Source organism: Falco rusticolus, chromosome 5 (genome assembly GCF_015220075.1).
Source record: "Falco rusticolus isolate bFalRus1 chromosome 5, bFalRus1.pri, whole genome shotgun sequence".
Taxonomy (NCBI): domain Eukaryota; kingdom Metazoa; phylum Chordata; class Aves; order Falconiformes; family Falconidae; genus Falco; species Falco rusticolus.
Genome location: NC_051191.1, coordinates 19849918 through 19874076, shown reverse-complemented (window position 1 = coordinate 19874076; position 24159 = coordinate 19849918). Strand labels below are relative to the sequence as shown.

The 24159-nt window shown below is 52.2% G+C and overlaps 2 protein-coding genes and 1 long non-coding RNA gene across 6 annotated transcripts; 1 reads left to right on the top strand and 2 right to left on the bottom strand.

Annotated features, from left to right (window-relative positions):
• Positions 1-2739: 2739 nt before the first annotated feature.
• On the bottom strand, positions 2740-5303 carry LOC119147969. The gene is made up of 2 exons (XR_005104253.1): positions 4445-5303; positions 2740-3023 (listed from the first exon to the last, which is right to left on the bottom strand). It is a non-coding gene; the product is annotated as an uncharacterized LOC119147969 (long non-coding RNA).
• A 120-nt stretch (positions 5304-5423) lies between these two features.
• On the top strand, positions 5424-10511 carry ARSA (arylsulfatase A). The gene is made up of 8 exons (XM_037390195.1): positions 5424-5806; positions 6140-6380; positions 6882-7100; positions 7572-7741; positions 8255-8379; positions 8555-8682; positions 9089-9191; positions 9305-10511. Exons 1-8 carry the CDS (start codon positions 5583-5585, stop codon positions 9604-9606), a joined length of 1512 nt encoding a protein of 503 aa, XP_037246092.1. The 5' UTR covers positions 5424-5582; the 3' UTR covers positions 9607-10511.
• A 1189-nt stretch (positions 10512-11700) lies between these two features.
• LOC119148958 (rab-like protein 2A) lies at positions 11701-24088 on the bottom strand. Of its 4 annotated transcripts, none has more exons than XM_037389746.1 (8): positions 23908-24088; positions 23769-23798; positions 23491-23570; positions 18002-18081; positions 16941-17052; positions 14924-15021; positions 14620-14703; positions 11701-14327 (listed from the first exon to the last, which is right to left on the bottom strand). In XM_037389746.1, the coding sequence occupies exons 1-8, from the start codon at positions 24027-24029 to the stop codon at positions 14247-14249; spliced, it is 687 nt and encodes a 228-aa protein (XP_037245643.1). In that variant the 5' UTR covers positions 24030-24088; the 3' UTR covers positions 11701-14246. The 4 variants fall into 4 exon arrangements, with proteins under 4 accessions (XP_037245643.1, XP_037245644.1, XP_037245645.1 ...); XM_037389747.1 differs by having other exon boundaries at positions 11701-13657; XM_037389748.1 differs by lacking the exons at positions 23491-23570; positions 23769-23798 and having other exon boundaries at positions 23908-24034.
• Positions 24089-24159: the final 71 nt, after the last annotated feature.

The window sequence follows — 24159 nt, the reverse complement described above, 5'->3', positions numbered from 1 at the left end:
CCAACACACAGTGTCACACACACTGACCGCACACCAACACACAGTGTCACACACACTGACAGCACACCAGCACACTGCACACCAACACACACACTGACCGCACACCAACACACACACTGACCGCACACCAACACACAGTGTCACACACACTGACAGCACACCAGCACACTGCACACCGACACACACACACTGACCATACACCAATACACACGGGCCAAAACACACACAGTTACACACACTGACAGCACACTAACACACACTCACAGACTGTCACACACACTGAAGGCACACCAGCATGCTGCACACCAACACACAAAGGCCAAAACACACTCACACAGTCATACGCACTGACAGCACACCAGCACACACACACACACGGACTGCACACCAACACACAGCACACCACACACCAACACACGAACACAAACACACTAATCACACAACGCCCACACTCACGCCCACACTCACACCCACACTGACTGCACACCAACACTCACTCACACAGAATGCACGCCAGCACACACACACTGCATGCATGCCAACACACTGCACACCAACACACCAACACACACACTGACCGCACACCAACATGTGCAAACATGCCAACACACACTCATACACTCACACAGACTGCACACTGACACACACGCATGCACACACACACTGAATGCACACCAAGACGCACCAGCACACTGCACACCAACACCCACACACGGACCATGGGCCAACGCACATGCACAGACACACCACATGCCAACACACACTCACATGCCCACACACACATGCTACACATGAACACACCGACTACACCAGTGTGCACTAGTCAGTGCACATGTGCATCATGCACAGGGAGCGGAAGGCATGCAAATCAGTGTGCACACACACACAAACCGCATGCACACGCAGCCTGCCTGCATACACACAAAATGCCCCCACACACTGCACACTACCCTGTGAACGCACAGGTACGCTGTGCATACTCACAGGTTCGCCTGTACCGCACCGCATGTCTGCGGCATGCATCCCCAGTGTGTGCACAATGCTGAGAGTGCAGCCACACACTGGGTGCACCCACAGTAGTGCAGACATGGTGCCCGCACACACGGAGTGCACCACATAAACCCATATGCCAACATGTGTGGACCCAGATGAGCACATACATACAGTGTGCACCACGTGGGTACGCTGGACTCATTGCACTTGCACATCACTGCTTGCTTGCTGTGACTGTAACCAGATGGGCTCTTCCACACCCATACACATGCGTGCCGCCTGTAGTAGCGGCGTTCTCTGGTGTCTGTTTATTGGGAAGGACCTGGTGGCAAATGGCTGCAGAGAGCAGGGTGGCAGCAAACTTCCCAAAGAGGCTGTGATGCCATGCTTGTTTTTATCCTGCGAGCTGTTAGCAGGCAGAGCTCAGCGCCGGGCGCTGCTGCCTGCCACGGGGCCCACGCACCCTCATCCCACAAGCAGAGCATTCAGCGGGGCTCTGTCGTTTCATGCTTCAGTCCAATTCAGTCCCCTGTGCAAGGCAAGGACTTCCACGCCAGGCACCTGCAGAATGAGGCAGGCTGCAGGCAGGTAGGTCAGGCACAAAGGGAAAGAGTCACTCAAAAGGGCTGAAACCATGCCTGGTCAGAAAGGAGGGCGCTCACAGCCACCATGGGATGGTGAAGACCAGCACATCAAGGCTAGCAAGAGCACAGGAAAAAATGATGTGACATGCAGACAACTTTGGGGGTATGCATTAAGGCACACAAACTGATGATTAGGGCCTGGCATAAGCTAAGGCTAACTGAACAGACTGTGGGAAACACTACAAGAGAGATTGCTGACCACAACAAACAGAGTGAGAAGCTGACGGGAGTTACACTGCCATGAAGAATACCCAGATTTCACAGGTGTTAGCTGGGAATGATGTGAGAGGTGGCCAAACTTCACCGATAACTGAAGGAAGAGCTGGGGTCATTTTGTGGAGAGGAATCTGGCAGGGGCAGCAGTACCCAGGAAACCCCATCAGTAATAGAATCATATAATCATTTAGGTTGGAAAAGACCTTTGAGATCACCAAGTCCAACCATTAACCCATCACTGCCAAGTCCACCACTAAACCTTGTCCCCAAGCACCATGTTTTTTAAACACTTCCAGGGGCAGTGACTGTACCACCTCCAAGTATAGAGGGACAATCACTTCCCTAGTCCTGCTGGCCATGCTGTTTCACACATGAGCCAGGATGCTGTTGGCCCTCTTGGCCACCTGGGCACACTGCTGGCTCATGCCCAGCCGGCCGTCAACAAAAACTCCCAGGCCCTTCCCCCCAGGCAGTTCCCAGCCCCCTGCCCCAGCCCGTCGCGCTGCGCGGGGCTGGTGTGACACAGGGGCAGGACCCGGCACTGAGCCCTGTTGAACCTCCTACAAGTGGCCTCGGCCCATCGGCCCGGCCTGCCCAGCCCCCTCTGCAGAGCCCCCTGCCCTCCCGCAGGTCAGCACTGCCCCCAGCTCGGTGTCGCCTGCAAACCGACCGAGGGTGCACTCGGTCCCCTCGTCCAGATCGTCAATAAGGATATCAACCAGGACTGGCCCCAGCACTGAGCCCTGGGGAACACCGCTTGTGATCCACTGCCAGCTGGATGTAACCCCATTTACTACCACTCTTCGGGCCTGGCCGTCGAGCCAGCTTTTAACCCAGCACAAAGTACACCCGTGCAGGCCACGAGCAGCCAGTTTCTCCAGGAGAATGCTGTGGGAGACAGTGTCAAGGCTTTACTAAGGTCCAGGTAGACAACATCCATAGCCTTTCCCTCAGGCACTAAGTGGGTGTTGGTAAAAGTACTGTTCTATCTGTTTTGCTGTTCACGCCAGTGAAGTATGTGTGCATGTTCTTGAATGTAACCTGGCTCTTTAGAAGACAAACTAAGTCTTTTGCACTGGCACACACATGGGAACAGCCACCATATCCATGGGACTGAGACGGGAGAAACCTCCTGGGAACGAGAGTCCTTCCAATTCAGCTCCAGCTCTTCTGCAAGGAAACATTCTCTGTGAGAAACCTGGGCTGCACACAGCACCCACACAGCATGCACAGAGCACGCACACAAAAATACTGTGCATACACGTACTGCATTCCCACACAGGGTGCATGTGCACACACAAACACAGTGGAGACACACACAGATACAAACAGGTGTAAAGCACACCCAGAGTGTGTGTATAGCTGTACTCCAAAAGTCTTGGAACACAGCACAATGTGTTCAGCACATCTGGCCAGTGTATGCACACGCACACACAACATACACACAGAGGCGGTGCATGCACACCCTACAGTACGCATGCATGCGGAATACACCCCCCCACACACTGCATGCATGCATGCACACAGTGTGCACCCACCCATCTACCCACATGCATGTTCACAGCACACACCCACAGATGCATGCACACGCAGAATGCACCTCCCACGGGCGCACATGCAAACTCACTTGTCCATACATGCACACATGCAGGCATACATGCAGAGGGAAGTGTTGTACCCACACAAACATATAGGTCATTAACACCCCACATGCTCATGAGCCACTCACTTGGACACTGCCATGCCTGCCCACTCCCACCTGGTGCCTGGCCCGTGCAGGTCTTTCAATGTGTGCTCCCACAGTGCTGCAGCAGTCACTTGGGCCTCTCCTTCCATGGCTGGACACATAGACACTGCTCATCCACATGTCCTACTTGTGCCCACTGGTGCCTGCACAAGTCAGGGCAGTCTCATGCCAGCTCAGCTTCCTGCAGCCACGTTACCTGCACACAGCACACAGGGTCCCACACCTCCTGCCCTGTTCCTTGTCTGGTCTCTGAAGCCCTCTCCCCACACCGTGACACACCACACACACACACCGGCCCTGAGCTCAGAGCCCCAGCTGCTCTCCTCTCAGTGTCCTGAGTTCCAGCCCCCCCCGCACCCTGATCCCTGCGGCCAGGCACTGGACTACAAGCACTGCCATGCCCTATGAGCAAAGTGGGCTTCATGAATTATGCAGCAGTCTCACCTCCTGCTGCAGCACCAGCCTCCTCACGCTGCCTCTTGGCTGTGAATAATTGATGGCAGTGAGCACAGCAGCAGCAGCAGCAGCCCCAGCATCCTTCCTGTACCAGGGTCCAGGCCTTCAGGAGGCATGGGGCTAAGCACACAGGAAGGCCAGGGGCTATGGGGATAGTCTGAACTACAAGGAGAGGTAACAATGGAAAGCTGAGTTCCCTGGCACACTAGAAAGTGGTTGTAGAAGTGGGATGGGTCTTAAAAAATGCTGACTAGTAGTAACAGGAAAATTCAGAACAAACTGATCACACAGGCTCAATGCAAAACACAGGCGCATCTACATGAGAACATCCAGACTAGGCCATCAGCCTGCCTTACCCCTGTATTGTCTTTGGGCTGAAAGTCCTCACCTTTGCTTGTTGCGTGGTTAATTGTAGACCACTGCCACTGTGCCTGTGCTTGCACCCCATCTCCGCTCTTGCTTTAATCTCATTTTTGATAAACCAAACAGATGGAGGTCTTCAGGACATTCAATCTCAATTCACTTCTGGGCTGGTCTTCTGAGATTTCTCTAGTTTTCAAAAGCAGATACAATGGAGTACAGCCTTCCTGGGGTGCAGAACCTCCTCTTTTCCTCCTTGTTCTCCTTATCACATCCTTCCACCAGAGAATTGCTGTTGCTCTCTGCACTGTCCCTTGCTTGCTCTGATTACAAGTCACCGATCTGCAGCAGGATATGGGCCTCTACATTCAGGCACAACCAGCGGTCTGTAAGCCTGAACGTGAAACTCTTGCTACTGCTACATGAAAATATAGTTTGCTTGAAAAGTGCTCCCATAGGGCCCAGCCGGCCCCATCCACCACCACGCTCTCTGCCCATCTGTCCCAGAGCACCCTGCACCCATCTGGAGAAAAGCAGCTTCATTTGCTCTGCTGGAAGGCGGGAAGGCGGGTGCAGCGGCCCAGGCCGGTGCCGGCCACAGGAGCGGGGCAGGGGACACCCACCCGTGCCAGCCAGCCCCAGCGGAGAGGCCACCTGCCCGCCGCCACACGCCGAGGTGCCCGTCCCCTCCCAGGACAGCCTGACGGTTCCAGGCCTCCGCCCCGGTGCGGCTGGGAGCACGCCGGCCTGCCGGCGGCCCTGAGGCCTGTGCCCCCAGAGCCCAGGGGCGGGACACACGGCCCGAGCCGGCCGCCCCCCAACCCGAGCACCGCTGGGGGCGGTTCTGTGGGAAGCCCCTGTGGTTACAGCGCCGGGGGGAGGCGCGGCTCCCCAGCGGCCGCCCGCAGCGGGCCCAGCGGGGCGGGAGGCGGCTGCACGGCCCCGGGGGCGCGGCCCCTGCCCGGCGGGACGACAGCTCCCGGCATGCCGCGCGGCGCGCCAAGTCACGTGCCCGCCCGCGCGGCTCCGGGGTGGCGGTTCGGCCCCAGAGCGGACGGTGCCGTAACGGGGCGGCGGGTCCTGCCCGAGGTGCCGGTGCCGCCCCGGCCCGGCGCCGTGCCCCGGGCTAAGCGGCGTATCGGCGGGCCTCCCCGGGCGGCGGCGGCATGGGGCCGCGGGCCCTGCCGTGGGCCCTGGCGCTGCTGGCCTTGAGTGGAGCGGCCGGCGCCCCCCCCAGCTTCATAGTGCTGCTGGCCGATGACTTGGGCTTCGGGGACCTGGGGAGCTACGGGCATCCTTCGTCTGCCACGCCCCACCTGGACTGGGTGGCCTCCCGAGGGCTGCGGTTCACCAACTTCTACAGCAGCTCCCCGGTGTGCAGCCCCTCCCGGTACGTGCCCCGCTGCCCCCCGGCCCCGCTGCCGCAGGGCCCCGGGGCAGGGATGGAGGAGGCGCGGGGACAGGGCTTGGCACCCACCTGGGGAGCTGCGGTGCTGCCAGGAGCAGGTGGCCGATAAACTTGCTGTGGCCCAGGAGGCCTGAAGGCCTCGCTGCTCCGTGAGGGAGCCGATCGAGCATCCCAGCACACGGGGGAGGTGGCAGTGGCAGCCGTGAGACGGGGGCGCAGGTGCCGAGGAACGGGGCACCCTGTGTGGAGGCTGAGGGCCGCCACCCGCGCTGTGCCCTGCGTGACGCCTGTCTCTCTCCCCCTCTCTCCCTGTAGGGCAGCCCTGCTGACAGGCCGGTTCCAGATGCGCTCTGGGGTTTACCCTGGAGTGTTCAACCCAGACTCGCGGGGAGGCCTGCCGCTCTCAGAGGTCACCATTGCAGAGGTGCTGAAGGCCGAGGGCTATGCCACAGCCATGGTTGGCAAGTGGCACCTTGGCCTGGGGATTAATGGCTCCTTCCTGCCCATCCACCAGGGCTTTGACCACTTCTTGGGGGTGCCCTACTCCCATGACCAGGTGAGAGGCCTGTCAAGGCCTGAAGGGTGTCCCTGCGGCTGGCTGGGGAGAGAGCCAGAAAGTTGGAGCTTGTATGAGAGCACGTAGGCTGGGTTAGTGTGTGCCTGGGCAGCTGGGTGAGGGTGGCTGCAGGCTGGGGAGACGGGTGATGGTGGGCAAAGCCCATCTCTGGGGGTGATCTCCAGGATGATGCTCATATGATGGGGCAGTTACGCAGAATGTGGGTGGCCGTTGTACCTGGGGACATATGCCCTTTGTCAAGGGTCAGCTTCTGGGCTACAAAGAAATGTCTGAATTGCTGCCAGGAGCAATTCTGTTGTTGTTGGGGCAGCGTGGTCCTTGAACAGTTCCCAGGTGGGCGCAGACCCCTGGGCTTCTAGAAGTGGCCGCCCAAAGGGTGCCCATAGGACCTGGTGGTGCACCACTGTGAGACTCTTTGCTCCTCTCCCCTCACTGTCCTGCAAGACAGGTAAACAACAAAATGTTATTTGCTCTTTCCAGGGCCCATGCCAGAATCTCACCTGCTTCCCACCCGACATCAAGTGTTTTGGGACTTGTGACCAAGGCTTAGTGCCGGTCCCGCTGCTCTGGAACCAGAGCATCGTGCAGCAGCCAGTCTCTTTCCCTGATCTGGTGCCACTCTACAACAAATTCTCCCGGGACTTCATCGCTGACTGTGCACGACGAGGCCTCCCATTCCTGCTCTACTATGCCTCCCACGTATGAAAGCAGGAGGGCTGCTCTGGGCTCAGGGGTGGGGAAGGGAGCCTTTGTCCTGTGTGGAGAGCAGGGAAGCAGCTCAGCTCCTGCTGCCCCAGGACTGTGCTGAGCAGTCAATATGTGCTCCTGGATGACCAGGGGTTGCTGTTCCGATGCCCAGATCATGTGGTAGCACCATTCTGATAACATTCTTGAGTGTGTCTTTCTGGAGCTCTGCCTGCTTCTCTGGGCCAGGAGTCCACCCAGGAAAACTTCATGCTCTGGGGCTCCACATCCTTTCCTGGGGGTCAGCTCCCTTGTGCCATTTATGAGAGATGCTTCTGAAGCTTGGGGACAAGCCTTCTCTCATTTCATGGGTATTGTCACAAATCCCTGTGTCCTTGCTGGGGTGCTCGCTGTCCCCAGCTGAACTGGGAACCAGGTGCGGCTCTGGGGGAGTTTGCATACCAGTCTTCTCTGCCTTTTCTCCAGCATACGCACTACCCCCAGTTTGCAAGCCAGCAGTATGCAGGGCAGTCACGGCGTGGGCCATTTGGTGATGCCCTCATGGAGTTTGATGGCTCGGTGGGACAGCTGCTGCAGGCACTGCGGGAAAATGGTATTGCAAACACGACCCTGGTGTTCTTCACCTCTGACAATGGGTGAGTGGGCTTAGCAGGGGGCACTTTGTGATAAAAATCACTGATAAGATTCTGCTGCTATGGTATGGGGGTACTGGAATGAGGCAGTGGCTGGCTGGGGCAAAAGGAATGTGGTGTGGCATTACCAGGTGAGACCACAGTGATCTGAAGTGGGGCAAGAGGTGGATGCTGCTTTGGAGAGGACCCAGTGTGTGAGCTTCTTGTTTCTGTGATTCAGCTGTGCCCCTCCTTGTGGGCAGAAACCTCACAGGGTTTGAGCCAGAAGCATACAGCAGCCCAAGTATACCCCGATTCCCTTCATTTGTGGGTGGCATTGGTCTCTGGTGCCGTGCTTAGGCATCTTGCACACCTTGGTTTCTTCACTTGCCCCATGCCTTCTGCCTCAAAACTGAGAAGGATGGCAGCGTCACTTGCTGGCAGCATGCCTCTCTTGTCATGGCCCCGTTGGCAGCATCAGGGAAGGGGTAGCGTAAACCTGTGAAACTGATGGTAGATGGTTCTTCCCTCTCACAGCCCCTCTACCATGCGGATGGCACGTGGAGGCAGCTCTGGCCTTCTGAAGTGTGGGAAGGGCACAACGTATGAAGGTGGCATGCGGGAACCAGCAGTGGCTTATTGGCCAGGCCGTATCTCTCCAGGTAAGACTTGGCACTGCTTTGCCTTTTGCATGCTGATGCCAGTCAAGGCAGGGGTGTCATGGCAGCTCGACTGCCCCAGGAGAAGCAGAGTGTGTGAGAGAAGACAGGGTGGCAGAGATAGAAGTGGGATCAAGTTCCTGAACATTTCCTTGTGGCTTGCTGTGTTTGGTGACAGGAGTGACGCATGAGCTGGCAAGCACCCTGGACATCTTGCCAACACTGACTACCCTGGCTGGGGCAGCTCTTCCCAAAGTGGTCCTGGACGGCTATGACTTGAGCCCAGTGCTGTTTGGGTCAGGGAAGGTGAGTCTTGTGGGCTCGTTCAGCTGGCGTTGTGCATGAAGACTGGGTGCGGGGCTGGAGCCGTGTGCCTGATGAGTAGCACCTGCTGGGGGTTATGGGAGTTCCATGAGCTGCGACCTTTTGTCATGCCATGGACTTCTGGCCTTCCCCAGGCTGCTGTGCTTTAACAACTGCAACATGTTGCCGAGCCAGACCCCAGACCTGCCGTGAATGGACGGAGCCCCAGTAGCTTTGAGTAGGGAGCAAGCAGGATACTGCTGCTCATCAGCTTTCCCCTTCTGACCGTGTTCTGGCTGTAGTACTGGGGCTCCTGTGTGACTCCCTGGGGTCTCTGCCTGGTCCTGTTCCAGGCGCTTCTTCAGCCTCATGGCTGTACAGATGAGCTTGGCTCTGCTGCTTCCCACAGAGTCCCCGTCAGATGATGTTCTTCTACCCACCGTCCCCCAACCCACTGCATGGCCCCTTCGCTGTCAGGCTTGGGAAGTACAAGGCCCATTACTTCACACAAGGTTAGTGCTGCCTCCTCTCCTATGCACGGGAAGCTTTGTGAAGTCCCGTGTGGTTTTGTTGTCCAAAGCTCAAAGAGAAGAAACTGAGCTACAGCTGGGGGTTTCTTTTGCAGGTTCCTTTCACAGTGATACGACCCCAGACCAGGCCTGCCATGGCCTGACCCCGCTGACCCCTCACTTGCCGCCGCTGCTCTTTGACCTGGAGTCAGACCCAGCTGAGAACTATGATCTGCTGCAGAGTGGCGTGGGGCCAGAGGTTCTGCAAGTCCTGAAGGAGATCAAACTGCAGAAAGTGCTTTTTGAACAGCGCATGGAGTTTGGGGAAAGCCAGATCAGGAGGGGCAGGGATCCTGCCCTGCAGCCCTGCTGCATACCAAACTGCACTCCTAAGCCTTCCTGCTGCCGCTGCTCTTAGCCTCTTGATGCTCCATCCCCTTCAGTTGCTCCACACTGGAACCCTATCCCAACCCCACCGGACCCCCTCTGCCCCCAACTAACCAAGCTCAGCCTTAGAGCTGCCCTGCAGCTTCAGCTCAGTGGCACCTCTGACTAATGCAGTGCTGGGGTTGCAAACTGTGGGTTGGGGAGACGACCAGCCCTGATAGGAGTGCAGCTCAGTGGACCCCATGCTCTGTGTTGGATGTTGAAGCTGAGGCCTCTTGACAGAAACCCTGACTTGTTCAGGGAGGGACCGTGATACAGCATCATCTCCAGAGCCAGAACAGCTCCTTTCAAACCATGATCAAGATGAAGCAAAGGGCATGCTCCAGTGTCCAGAGATCCCAGTGCAGCTGGAGGCATGCTCTGCAGCCCTGGGTGGGAACAGAGCTGGGAGCTGCAGCACCATCACTTGCCAGGGACCAAGAGCAGAGCAAGAGGAGGATGGTATGGATGGATGGTCCTGGCAGTTTCAGAGGCAGGACCTTGTGCAGCTAGTGCAGAGAGGACATGCCTAGGTGGGAAGCAGCTCAAGGCATGCATGCTCAAGCACCTCCAAGTCCTCCATAACTCCAGGAGGTGGAGATATGGCTAGTGGTTGGCAGGCCTGGTCCTCCAAGGTCTGGATGCTGGGGCTGATGAATCAGGTGGGCTGCAACTGCATGCTATCCACATGACTGAAAGGGTCTTTCCTTGCTTGTGAGCTAGTCCAGCTTCAAGTTCACTAGTGATTTGCACACATGTCGTGGTTTAACCCCAGCCGGCAGCCACTTGCTTACTGTCCCCAACCCCTACCACCCTGAAGGATGGGGAGGAGAATTGGAAAGGAATGTAAAATTCAAGGTTAAGAGAAGGACAATTTAATAATTGAAATAAAATAAAATAAAAACAATAATAGTAACAGTTATAATGAAAAGGAGGGGAAAGGGAAGAGGAATGAAATCCAAAGGGAGAGGAGAAAAGAAAACCAGTGATGCACAATACAGTTGCTCACCACCTGCTGACTGATGCCCAGGCAGACCCTAAGCAGTGATGCCCAGCCTCCGCCAACCCCCCGGTGTATATACCAAGCATGACATCCCATGGCATGGAATACCTCTGGCTAGTCTGGGTCAGCTCTCCTGGCTATGTCCCCTCCCAATTTCTTGTGCCCCTCCAGCCTCCTCACTGGCCTAAGGGCCGAAGAAACTGAAAAGTCTTTGACTTAGTATAAACATCACCCAGCAACAACTAAAACATCAGTGTGCTATCAACATTGTTCTCACACCAAATCCAAAACACAGCGCTGCACCAGCTGCTAAGAAGAAAATTAACTCCATCCCAGCTGAAACCAGGACAACACGCACACAGGGCTCCCACCAGTAGCTGGTCCTAGACACTGGGTGTTCCCAGCTGTGGGGTCCCTCTGACCTGTGTTCCCTTTGGCTACTGCTAGCAGGCAGGCCTTGGGACCCACCCTGCGCTGGGCACAGAGTGAGGCCACACAGAAAAGGGTTTGGAATCACTCTCAAAAAGTAGGGTGTACTGTTGTGATTAGGTACAGGGCCCAGTCAAGCAAGACAGCCAGCAGTTTGCTTATATGTGACTGGCTCCTTCATGCCCCTTCACTCCATTCTCCATGCTTAAACATCCCCTTCATCTTCCCTGACTGCACCCTTTCTCTGCCTTTAGCTCCACCAAAACAAGGGACCAGCCCCAGTTATTTTTCCCCCCTTGCTCCCAGGTTTGCCACATCTGTGAACAGATGTGGTGGTTTGGGTGCTGTTAGCTACACCAGCTCGGACTTCCAATGGCATTACTGATGGGCTTTCCTGGGTACTGCCGTCCCTACCGGATTCCTCTCCCCACAAGGATCCCAGCTCTTCCTTCAATTATCTGTGAAATGTGGTCACCTCTCACGTTATTCCCCAACCACCTGCAAAATCTGGTGCTGGATAGCAGAGTATCCATCCACAAAATACAAGTTGCCTTCTCCAAGACCACCTTCTGTCTGCTCTCAGCAGGTACGGGGCACCACCTTCAGGTCAGTTTTCAAAAAAAACAAAGCAGCCTTGAGTCGACTTGGTGGGGCCCAGTTCTGGTGCCTGTGAAGCTGTGCTACACCTCAAGGGCCTTCAGAGCAGCTGTTCCACTTTCAGCCAGCCTCCCCAGTCATCCTAGGGACCAGGTTGCTCACTCAGCTGTGTGCCTTACATCTATCCACACAAGCCAGGATGGCAGCAGGGAACTCCCGCACCTTTCTCAAGCTTTGAGGCTGCCATTCTTTGAGTCACTGCCTCCTACCCTCCAGGGACCTAGCCCTGCTCAGAAAATGCAATGCATGTGGCTGGCTCCCGCTTTTTTCCCGTCTTGCACTCCAGCATGTCAGCAAGGCTCTGCTACACAGTGGTGGAAGGCAGACTGATGAGATGAGGCTGATACAGGATTTACCAAAACCATGGACAATTGCTTGTGGGGCTGAGAGCGGGAGCATCCTTCTCTGGCTAGAGCTTCTGGGACTCTGCCCAGAAAACCCATCTAGTGCTCTTGGCAGTGCATGGCTCCAGATCCCAGTCCTGGAACATCTGTCTTCCACACATTCAGCATCACCGTGCAGAGATGAGAGCGAGCTCTATCTTACAGGCCCACAACCCCTTCCCACCAAGATTCTACAGAGCCTTTCTGTGCACTGAGAATACAGCTGTGCCAGGTGCTGTGAGACGGGAGCCAGCTGCAGCGCTGATGGTGGCCACCCAACTACCTCTTCATCCTCTCTCCTCCGCTGCAGGGGGACAGCAGTGGACAAAGATAACAGCGCTGACTACTTCTGGCTTGTTGGTGTGACCAGTTGGGGAAAAGGCTGTGTGACAGCCAGGCAGCCCGGAGTATGCACCTCCACTCAGCACTTCTATGACTGGATCCTGGTACAGATGGGGTTGCACCCAGCAGTAAGGGCTACTCTAACAGCAAGGGCATGGAGTCATTTTGTCACCACCTCAAGCCCTATTCAGAGGCCAAGGCCAATATAAACACGATTATCTCCTGCCCATTTCCACTCCAGAAGCTGGTGGAATTCTTTACTTGGGTGCGGGAAGTCCTGCAGGTTCTAACGGGAAAAAAGCTTAAGCAGCAGGACGAACAGGATCCAGTGCAGGCTGCAGTGTACCACGACCATTTCTGTCTGGGGCAATGCTTGCTGATGCAAAGGCAGCCTCAGTGTCAAAGGTCTGTCCTGCCCATGCTCCTCTGAATGCACACAAATGCTGAAGCCGACTTAAGTTCTTGAAAAGGTATTTCAATTTTCACAGCTAACCATGCTTCAGTGCAATTCAACCCCCTGTGCAAGGCAAGGACTTCCACGCCTGGCACGTGCAAAATGAGGCAGGCTGCAGGCAGGTAAGTCAGGCAGTCGCTCAAAAGGGCTGAAACCATGCCTGGTCAGAGAGGTGGTACAGTGGAATAAGGGAACACAGGTCATAGGGGCTTAGGGGTCTTGGGGAAAGCAGCTGGAAACACAGAATATCTTAGGCAGTTACTGGTGGGATCTGTGTGTTTGTGTACAATGCATGAGTGAACTTGAAATTGGACTCTCATGACCCAGGAAACACACATATAGAAAGATCCAAGGTTTGCACCGATGACTGGGTAAGGAGCTTGACTTCAAGCCACAGATATTACATGGACTTAATTTCCAAACTGTTATTTGAGGAATCTATAAATATGCTGTGCTTATGAATCTAGGGAGGGAAGGTATGTTTCTGTCTCACTAGTAAACATGCAATCCTCATCATCTGGAAATGCAGAAAAAGATTGGACTGCATTCATGTTTATGTGAGTGGTGGTTATGTCTACATGGGTGCTTGTAAAGATACTGCTTTGTTTATGTCAGTCTGTTTTGCCCTTCACATTCATTGTGTGAGTCTGTGTTTGTGTGCCTGGCTCTTCAGAACACAGCAACACACACAAGGGAACAGCAGCTGCCATCCATCAGGCTGGGATAGGACAAGTGTCCCAGGTCTGAGAGTCCACCTGATTCAGCTCTATTGGGCCTGAAAGGAGAAATTCCCCTGTGTTCAGAAGTCTACCAGATTTGGCTGCTCCATAACAGAATGGGGAAGGAAACCTAAAGAAGCTGCAGCAGAGATGACGGGGGTGAACCGAGGGGCAGCAGTGGCTAGGCTGTGTAAGCAATGGGGAGAGCTGGCAGTTGGACTCGTGCTGTGTAGTGACTGGACTGGCTCATAACAAAAGCGGAGGATGGGTGCAAGCTCAAAGCTTTATAAAAAGAATTCTTTAGTGTTTGTTTTCTCCAGTAGGTACCATTAAAGCACCTGGGCAGGACCCTTCCCTGCATGTCCAAGAGCAGTTTAGCCCTGCTGGCAAGCTTTGCCTTGAAGAAGCATGTGGTAACTAGCAACCACGTGGATACTTCTGCCCTTTCCTTGACCTTGATATGCAGTGGCTAGGGCCAAGTCAAGGGCGGTTATGCCTAGACAGCCTCCCACTGTCTAGTAAGGTCCAGCTGCCCACCACCAGTGCTCTCAGGGCATGACAATAATCACTCTCCTCTGTGAAGGCCAGCTCTAACTAGCCCCAGAAATCTAGAGCAAAGGGAAAAGCAGACTCTGGGTCCAGGGCTTAGGCAGATGGGGGCTTCTCTTCAGGGCAGCTCTCCTCTTTATCTGACAAACTCTCACTCTTCTTCTGCAGGTCAAAGCTCTGGAAAGGAGCAAGACAAAGAACTGCTGAGAAGCATGAGAGCAACAGCTACACTTGCTGCAGTTCTTTCAAATTTGGTCTAGGCAGCATGGACTCTTCAGAGGGTGACCGCCTCACCCCTTCCAACTTAGACACGAGCAACACACAAACCCCATGGTGTCACCAGCATAAGGCAAATCTTTCCATGCTTACCAAGTTTCACCCTTTGCAACAGGCTCTGCTTTCCCTGAGGGAAAAAAGAGCAGAGCTGCTAATCACTTAGGAGGAGTGCAGTAAGTAGAGCCTTTTTTACCTCCAGTTCTTGCATGACCTCGTCCATGAAATCTCCCGAATTCTGTTTGTAAGCAACTGCCAGTTTGATAGCGTCATTGAAGAGCTGATGAGAAGGAGAATGCTTGTTACTCAAAGTAAGGGGCACTGGGCTTCCGTAACATAGGGAAACTGTTCCCACACCCCAGGGAAAAAAAACCCAACCCTCTGCAACTACCTATAGCTCCGAGGACCTCATAAATCGCCAGAGATGTACTAGCCCATTGTTTGCTCTCTGTGCCTACAGCAGTCTCCATGTGATGCTGAGCCAAATAACTATGTTTTACCTTCACCACATTGGTGCCATCTGCAGCAGACACAAAGTAAAAGGGCAAACTGAACTTCCGGGCAAAGTTGAAGCTTTTCTGGGTCACCTTCATATCCGCTGGGGGTGAAAAAAGAAGCGGTCAGTAAGACATCACTGTAGGCAGAATGCCAACATATGCAGAAGTGGTGGAGCAGCTGGAGACCAGAGCCCAAATTAGCTGCCAAGGCCTCCTCACTTTAGTATAAGACTATGAGAGTGCTCCTCAAAAGCTACAAGGTTTTAAAAGCAATAGCATCAGCAAACCATTGACAAGAACACACAAAAATAAAAGGGTTCCTGCTGGTTTATCCTTGGTCTGTGACTAAATTATAGATTGATTCTGATGTGCTATAAATGCCTAATTCTTTGCGGCTTAGAACATATCAGTTCACTTGTGGTGTGGCAACGATGAACATTTTCCAGGCACACCCCTATGACTTTGCTGTGTGTCCACACATGACCTGGACACTATTGCCAGTACTAGTCATGCCTCACCCTCCAGTTTGTCCTTTTGAACCAGAACTCCCCATTGCCCTTGTGCCGTGTTACCTATATTTGTGTGAGTCAAGGGCACGCTCACAGTATACAAACGATTCTGTTATTATATATTTTTACTTAGCAGGCAGCTGGTCCAGCTACCCCAGCCTCCAGAAGCTTTATTTCAGTTTTGGAACAAATCTATGGCATATTTACAGGATGTGCTGACACAGCAGTAAGAGCTCAGATTTTTGATGGATAAGACATCCTGTGCATCAGCACAGGAGGATGACTCCAGATCATCTGCCTTTTCTCAGAGGCAACAGCTGAAGGTGTTCAGACTCCAAATGCTGGCCAGTGAGCGCTGCCCAGGCAGCCACTGCCCACCTCTTTGCAGGAAGCTGAATCAACTGTTTTGCAGACTGGGCCTGTGTTAAGAGCTGTGGGCCGATCATTTCCTAGTCCGGGTAGAATACAGCAAACGATGGCAAGGCAGAGGACTCTCTTGGAACACTGTCCACTCACACACAGAACACTAAGAGCAGCATTCATCTACACAGACGTTCTGTCTACAATATGGTGGCCAACACCAAGTCCATTCGCCTTGGACTTCCTGTACAGTCCGTGCAATCAGTGGATTCAAGGCTGTCTTGGCACATCCTATAGGAAAGGCTTTTATTGGGAAAGACCAATCATGCCCTAAGTCACACCACCGAATGAAATGAACCTCTGTAGACAGCAGTGGGAGCCCAGACACCTTATTCAGGTAGACACAGCTATTCACAGCTGTGATGATTTCTACCATGAATATCAGCAAGGAATCCCATGCCTGACGCTGTACTTGACAGAGAGTAGCAAAGACTGTGGTCCTAAGGCTATGCATTCTCTCACTGATGCTGAGCAGACAGCTGATGTATTATGTGCTCTCACAGGACGCAGGAGGCAGACCACAACCCAAATGGCAGCTATCATGAATGCCTAGCTGGCATTCCTAAGAGGAAGGAATCATCCAGTCCCCTGCAGAGGAAGGTGAACAATTTTGCCAGCAGTTATATTTAGACGCTTTAGCACAGAGGAGTCCCACAGAAACCTACAGGTTGAATTAGCAACACAAAGGCAGTTACTGGCTCTATCAGGGGAAGCCACATGATAGGTTATGCTCCTCTTCCAGCAAGACATCCTGCAGTCTTTGACTAGGTACTGCTCCAATCAGCTTTTGGGTTCTTGCTGGATGAAATGGGCAGAGCAGTAATGACAGAATTGCAAGAACATCACTTGAATAAACTTTAAATGGATCAAATTTGTATTTTTAATTGCTAGTAAAACAAGGGCAAGAGCCTATAAAACAGCATGTAAGGTCAGTACAGGACCCAGCTATTTGTTTGGTTGAATACAGCCCCGGGGGACTAATACTCAAGAACTCATCTGGACCTAGCAGCTGAACAACATTCTTTCTCAGCCAGGTCAGAAGAGAATCACATGACAATCCTTAGAGGTTGAAAGAAGAAGATAATACTTACCATCAATTTTGTTGGCCACCACAATGCAAGGAATCTCTGGGCGAAATTCTCTCAGCTCCTTGTACCAGCTGTTTAAGTTCTTGTAGGTGACTTTCCGCTGCACATCAAACACCTTCCAAAAAAGAACCAGCTATCATGGGGCCAACAGCAGGACAACTCTTGATCAACCCACTGCACCAAAGACAAGCACAGAATCCAGAATTTTCCCAGGAGGACATCAACAAAGGCAACTGACCTTTGTTAGAAAGGATGCAAGAGAAAAGGAAGAATATCCAGCAAGCTTTGAAACATGCAGCCAGCCTGTTTCTTTGCATGATGCAGGAAACAGTCCCTCATTTTCCTTTACATTCTTATTTTATACTATTGCAAACACTGTATCACCCATGACAGTGAACAAGCACTGGGAAAGATCTGTTCTGCTAAGTAGATTCACATGTGAGGCTTCTTTTTTTTACAATTAAAATATCAGTAAGTTGTCTGATGCTCACAAGTGATGAGAAATAGTGGAAAGTTAAAGCAACGATACAAACCAAGAGATTTAAGTGGGTTAGGAGTCAGGAAACAAGACTGATTGCAGCTAATAAATGGGAATTGCAAAGTACAGGAAAATAAAGGCCAGAAGACCAGACAAGAACGTCTTATGTAGTACCCCTGCAGAACATGTCAGAACAATTTTGTACTACATAATCCAACAGTTACATCACAGAACAAGCAAGGAATGTCTTCTCCCTCGCATCACCTCTGAAAGGACTGCTTCTAAATAGGTACATTCACCTTACTGGAAACACAGTGAGAAAAATAAGGAAACTTAGAACACAGCAAAGTCAGGGAATATAGTAAGAGTGCTATCAGGAAAGACAGAAGAGAGCTAAACATACCCAACTACGCTGGTTTTATCTGGTAAGAGAAGAAAGAACAATATAGGAAAGTTTTTTTAAACCGCTAGAAGAGACAAGAGTTGTGAGGCAGGACAATCATTAAAAGTAACATACAGGCCAAGTGTCAGCGGGACTGTTACTAGTCAAAAAGCCATCACATTACAGCTGAGAGACTATCCTTACCATGATACAAGCGTGAGCCTTATGGTAATAGGATGCATGCATGCTCTGGAACCTCTCCTGTCCAGCTGTGTCCCAGAAGTCTGTAACACACAAAAAACAAGCTTAGAATGACACAACTTTCCAAGTCTTGTTTTCCTCACAACTTAAAACTCAGGATGCAAAGCCCAGTCCATCTACTTAGGGTCACAAATTGAGTTTTACCTCACTAATCTGAAACATTCCAAGGCTAAGAGATTATGCAAAATTAGGACCTTTTCTTAGTGAGGCTTAGCTATGAGTTGTACTGACACTGAATATTGTCGTAAACATATTAGCAAAAGAGAAGTCATCAGTAGATAAGATTTATAAAGGACAGTAAAATGAAGCTAGTCCTAAGTGCAAAGAGGATGACAATGTATGGTACTTCGTGGCATATGAAGGCACAGACCCCAGGTGAGATCCTTTACTGCATACATAAGTGCTGGTTATATACAATCACTTATCCACCCAAGTTCTGCCCTGGAATGTGCCTATATGCAGCAAAGCACCTTTGCAGCCAGTTTGCACTCCACCAAGCCCTTTACTTCCTCCACGGTCATCTGAGGAGGTCTCTTCTTCCCAGACCACGATTTAAGCTGTGGGAGGCTTTGGGCAGCCCCTCATTGCAGACAGGTGTGCACAGAATTGATTTGCAGGTGAGCTCAGAAAGCCAGATTTAGTGCTAGTTGCTTCCTCACTACGTTTTAAGGCATAATCACTCTGCAACCTGGCACCCAGACAATGAACAAAGCCTTTTCTCAGAAAGGGCCCTTACAGTACTTCAAGACTAGAGATGACAACAGGAAACAAAATCTGAACATCTTGGAACAGCTTGATTTCTCACACAGTGATAAACAGTCAGCTGTCTGCCATAGGAAATGTTCCATCTCCTTTTGCAGACAGTCTAACCCTGCTCTTCCCAGCAGCACAACTCGTTCTAAAATCATGAAGGGTGAGTTAGCCTGAGACAGACAGGTCCCAATTCATTAAGTACCTTGTAGAATAGGTACCATGAAGCATACCTGAACAGTCACCAACATTTTAATGCCTTTTTCTGTTTGTGCATCTCAGGTAGAGATCTCTCCCCCTCCTCTTCCTAGACTTATAGGGTAGTATTTGTGTCTTATTTGTTGTATAAATTTACACAGCTTCAACTGAGAACCATCAGATATAGTTACTACTTCTGTCAGCTAGATTGAAGCACGCCACTCCACCTAAAACTGATTAAGCCACTTTCCTTAGTGTTTACTTTGCATTGAAATTAGTTATTGACTGGATACCGCATCCAGCTTGCAGGATGATGACTTCTTAAACTGCCCAAAATATAGACAAATACTCATCAGACCACATTTGCATTCATTTTGGGTAGTTTTGCTTAGCTTCTAAAACTGCCTGATCCTTTTAATGTGCCATTTCAGAATCCTCACTTACAAGGAAAAAAGAGATGCTAGCGACCATGACCTGTGAATGTTCCCAAATTAACTTCCCAAACAACGCGGCAGCTGTCATGGGAGAACTTGCTATAGCTCATTGAAAAACACTGCTCCTTTTATCACTAAATTCTCCAGATCTCGCCTGTATACCCCATGTCACTCCAGAACATAGGAATTTATGAACTTTAAAATCCTTGGGAAAAATAAGATCCATAGAGTAAAGAAATACACCAAATTTTAATGCAATCCTAACTCTACCACATGGTATTTGGTGATGGCCACTAAGATTAGCTCAACAGAGTAAAAACTGAACCAGCAAGGGAAGTGGCAAATCTGCACAATTTAAAGTCATCAGGTGAAACTTCCTGCCTTTACAAAGGCACACTTCATGACAGGTCTTCTCTGCAAGGTAGCCTGGATGATCGGCCCTACGTTCAGAAAAGGTGGAGACAGAAGACACTGTGAACTCTTCTGTAACATAGGCCAGGTTAATTACTTAAACTACAGCCAAGTTACTTAATAAAGTACTAAATCCATGTTAAAAACAAATCCTTGACAGATGAATCTATATTTTGCAAGCTGCCTTAATAGTAACTTCACTTACTGGTTAAAAAAATCTCTCATGTTATCTTTTATTTGAGTTCACCTAACACCAGCTAGTTTGTTAAATATTTTTTGCTAATGCTACAGCCTCTTTTTGTAACAAGTTCCTGTTCTCTGGTATTTTACCTTCTCCCTATGAGGCTAACCAGATTGAGTCATCATTAGGCCTTTTTTTACCATTTTTCAGTTCTTCTCATGTCTCTTCTCTGAAATCTTGTATTGGGTTTAAGCGGCAAGGTTTTTGTAAGGGGTGCTGCTGCAGTGGTGCCTTTTGTGAGAAGACACCAGAAGCTGACCCCATGTCAAGCAGAGCTAGTTTCAGTCACCTCCAAGACAGACCCACCTGTGGCCAAATCACTCCCAGTCAGCAACACTGGCGGTAACATATTTAAGAAGGGGTAAAAAATGCTGCGCAGCAGCTGTAGAATCAACGACATTGGTGATAACATATTTAAGAAGGGGTAAAGAACACTGTATAGCAGCTGTAGAGAAAGGAGTAAGAAAATGTGAGAGAAATGATGCTGCAGTTGATGCAGGAGGGAGAAGAGGTGCTCCAGGTGCTGCAGCAGAGATTCCTCTGCAGCCTGTGGAGAAGATGCTGGTGAGGCAGGTTGTTCCCCTGGGTCCAGGTGTCCTCCAGCTGGAGGACCACAGCGGAGCAGATGTCCCCACTGCAGCCCATGGAGGACCCCACGTTGCAGCAGATGGATGTGCCCTGAAGGAAGCTGCAGCCTATGGAGAGCCCACACTGGAGCAGGCTCCTGGCAAGAACTGTGGCCTGTGGAGACATGTGGACATGTGGAGACATGTGGAGGCCTGTGGAACTGTGGCCTGTGGGAGCAGGAGAAAACCTGCTCCCATGCAGGAGTAGGTTTTCTGGCAGGCCCTGTGGCCCACGGGAAACTCATGCTGGAGCAGTCTGCTCCTGAAGGACCGTACCCTGTGAAAAGGACCCATGCTGGAGCACTTCTTGAAGACCTGCAGCCCATGGGAAGGACCCAGGTTGGAGGTGTTTGTGAAGAACTGTATCCACAGAACTCAAACCACAAAATAAGACAATGCTTCTCTTGAACTTCCATCTGTAACACACAGTGAACAATACTGTGCTGTCAGAGACTAATTCACATAGGTTAATGCAATGCTCCACTGGCGTAAAGAAAAGTTAGCACTTGTAATAAAACTGAAGCTATGGGATATTTGAGAGTATGGCTGATAAAGCTAGGATGCTTGTAGTCTATCAAAAAAACCCTGAGATAAAACAGGTGGCATTTTTTTGTAAGAACATACAGGCTGGACATATCCAGAGAAAGAATTAAAATATTCTAGAAACTTGAAATATAGCAATTGGTACATATACCCAAAGTAATTAAACAATCAAAAATACCCACTAAAAGGATGACCAATAATAGGAAGATTGTGTTAAAATGCATTAAAAAACCAGCAACTAAAATACTAGGTCTACTAAAGTAAATCCATGGCATGGATTTTTATAATTGGTGCTGACAGGCACCAAAATCCTACTGTAGACTATTTTGTAATTAGCATATGGCATATTTCTTCTCAGTTATTTACTATATTGACAGAATAAAGGAGTCTGAAGTCAGTTTCATACTGCAGCTAAACTAATACAATCCTAGCTTGCAAGAAAGAGCAAGTCCACTCCCTTCCTTTGGCTGTGCCTGTGCATCCACCTGCCCCTTTCACCAGCACTGGTGTGTATAAGTCTCCATGGTGAAAAGCTTTAGGAAGACAGATGAGTAGAAATTCACTCACTTATTTTGTGAGTGGTTAATATGTATGGCTAGCTTCCTGAAATGGCTTGACAATGGACAGGACTAGGCCTATAGGTGAACACTGGTGATACATAGGGGAGAAGAACTGCAACTTTCATGGGCAGTTAGCTTACCTTCTTGATAAAATCTAAATCTTAGCTAGCTTAGTTCCATCATGACACTGCAACCTTAGCAACAAGCACTTTGACTAACAGTGACTAACACAGCTAAATCACAATCCTTGCAGCATTTACTTTGACAGGTATTCAACTCCTTGAAAAAAACAAAGATAATCTTTGCCTTAGATATCCCCTTGCCTGGAAGTCATGATTACTGTCATAGCTGAAGAACCTAGTAACGGACTAGTGATCTGGCGTGGTAGATGAGGGAAGAGCAGTGGATATCATCAAGGCCTTCCGTAAGGCTTTTGGCACCATCTCCCGTAACAGCCTCATGGAGAAGCTGTCGATGTATGGGCTGCACGAACAGCAGTGAGGTGGATTGAAAACTGGCTCAATGGCCAGCCAAGAGGGTGGTGATCAGCAACATGAAGGCTTGGCTGGAGGCCAGTAACTTAGCAGTGTACCCCTGGGGTCAGCACTGGGTCCGATCCTGCTCAACATCTTCATTAATGATCTGGGTGATGGGGCAGACTGCGCCCTCAGCAAGCTTGCAGATGACACAAACCTGGAAGAAGTTGCTGGTACACCAGAGGGTTGTGCTGCCACGCAGAGGGATCCGGACAGGCTGCAGAAATGGGCTGACAGGAGCCTCATGAAGTTCAACAAGGAGAAGTGCAAAGCTCTCCACCTGGGGAGGAACAACCCCACAACACCAGTTTATGCTGGGGACCACCCAGCTGGAAAGCAGCTTTGCAGAAAAGGCCCTGGGGGTCCTGGCTGACACCAAGCCGTGGGAGCCAGCCACACTCCCTTGCCACAAAGGCGGCTAATAGCATCCTGGGCTGCATTAGGCAAAGTATTCCTTTGTCTCTACTCAGCACTTGTGAGGCCACACCTGGAGTACTATGTCCAGTTCTGGGCTCCTGAGTACAGGAGAGACACAGACATACTGGAGAGAGTCCAACAAAGAGCCACAAAGATGATGAAGGGACATGAGCATCCCCCTGTGAGGCTGAGAGGGCTGGGACTCTTCAGCCTTGCGGAGAGGACGCTCAGGAGGGAATTTCATCAATGAGTATAAATCTCTGAAGGAAGAGTGCAAAGAAGATGGAACCAGGCTCTTTTCAGTGGTGCTCAGTGCTAGAGGCAATGGGCACAGTGTGAAACACAGGAGGTTCCCTCTGAACATCAGGAAACATTGTTTTACTGTAGGGGTTACTCAGCACGGGCACAGGTTGCCAGAGAAGGCTGTGGAGCCTCCATCCTCGGAGATCCTCAGAAGCCATCTGGGCACCTGGCTCTGGGTGGCCCTGCTCGAGCAGGGAGGCTGGACCAGGTGACCTCGGCAGGTTTTTTCTACCCTCAGCCATTCTGCGATCCCTTTGTTCCCCCATTTCCCCACCTAGAAACCACCGTCTGGCATCCCCTCGCCCACAGCACGGAACCCTGCCACGTTCTGCGGTCCGCACACTGCTGCACAGGCCGGCAGCACCGCCGCGTCCCTCCCACCCCACGCACCGGGCAGGGCGCCCCCCACTCACCCACGAGCACCGCCTGCCCGTCCACCCGGGCCCGGTGCTTGTAGAGCGTCAGGGCGAAGGTGGAGAGCTGCTGGGGGCGGCTGCGCCCGTGTTAAGGAGCCGACGGAGGAGCACATCCCCCCAGCCCGCCGCCACCGCCGTTCCCAGGCCTGGCCACCCGCTGGCCCCGGCCGGGCCTCTCGCCGCGCTCCGCCGGGCCGGGGTAGGCCGGGCCACCAGCCTCAGGGCCGGCCGGGAACACGGCCGGGAACTCAGGGGCCGGCGCGCCGCAAGGATACAAGCCTTCGAGCAGGAACCTCTCCAGCAGCCTGCGGAGAGAGCACGGCACAGCCGTTAGGCCGCGGCACCGGGCCGGGCCGCCCCGCCCCTCCCCGCCGGGAACCGGCCGGCCGGCGGCATGCCCCTACAGCCACGCACTTGGACTTGCCCACGGCGCTGTCGCCCAGACAGATGATCTTCACCGTCTCCTCACCGCCGGCCGCCGCCTCGTCCCGGGACTGCTCCGCCGCCGCCGCCGCCGCCGCCGCCGTATCCGCCATGGCACCGCCTCCGCATCGCCGCTGCTACGCGACGCGGCCCGGCCCATCTCGGGCCCCGCCCCCCCGAGCCTCGCTTAGGGCACCGTCCCCCGAGCCCCGCTTAGGGCCCCGCCCCCGAGCCTCTTCGGGC

What these genes read in the sequence shown, in the direction of transcription:
- LOC119148958 (XM_037389746.1), bottom strand. Translation starts at nt 24,029, where the DNA reads ATGGCGGATACGGCGGCGGCGGCGGCGGCGGCGGCGGAGCAGTCCCGG. An exon ending in AGCGCCGTGGGCAAGTCCAA is followed by an intron (nt 23,799 to 23,907) that starts GTGCGTGGCTGT and finishes CTCTCTCCGCAG; the next exon opens with GCTGCTGGAGAGGTTCCTGC. An exon ending in GGTGGCCAACAAAATTGATG is followed by an intron (nt 15,022 to 16,940) that starts GTAAGTATTATC and finishes TTTCACCCCCAG; the next exon opens with CGGATATGAAGGTGACCCAG.
- ARSA (XM_037390195.1), top strand. Translation starts at nt 5,583, where the DNA reads ATGGGGCCGCGGGCCCTGCCGTGGGCCCTGGCGCTGCTGGCCTTGAGT. An exon ending in GCCAGGCCGTATCTCTCCAG is followed by an intron (nt 8,380 to 8,554) that starts GTAAGACTTGGC and finishes GTTTGGTGACAG; the next exon opens with GAGTGACGCATGAGCTGGCA. An exon ending in GGCCCATTACTTCACACAAG is followed by an intron (nt 9,192 to 9,304) that starts GTTAGTGCTGCC and finishes TTTCTTTTGCAG; the next exon opens with GTTCCTTTCACAGTGATACG.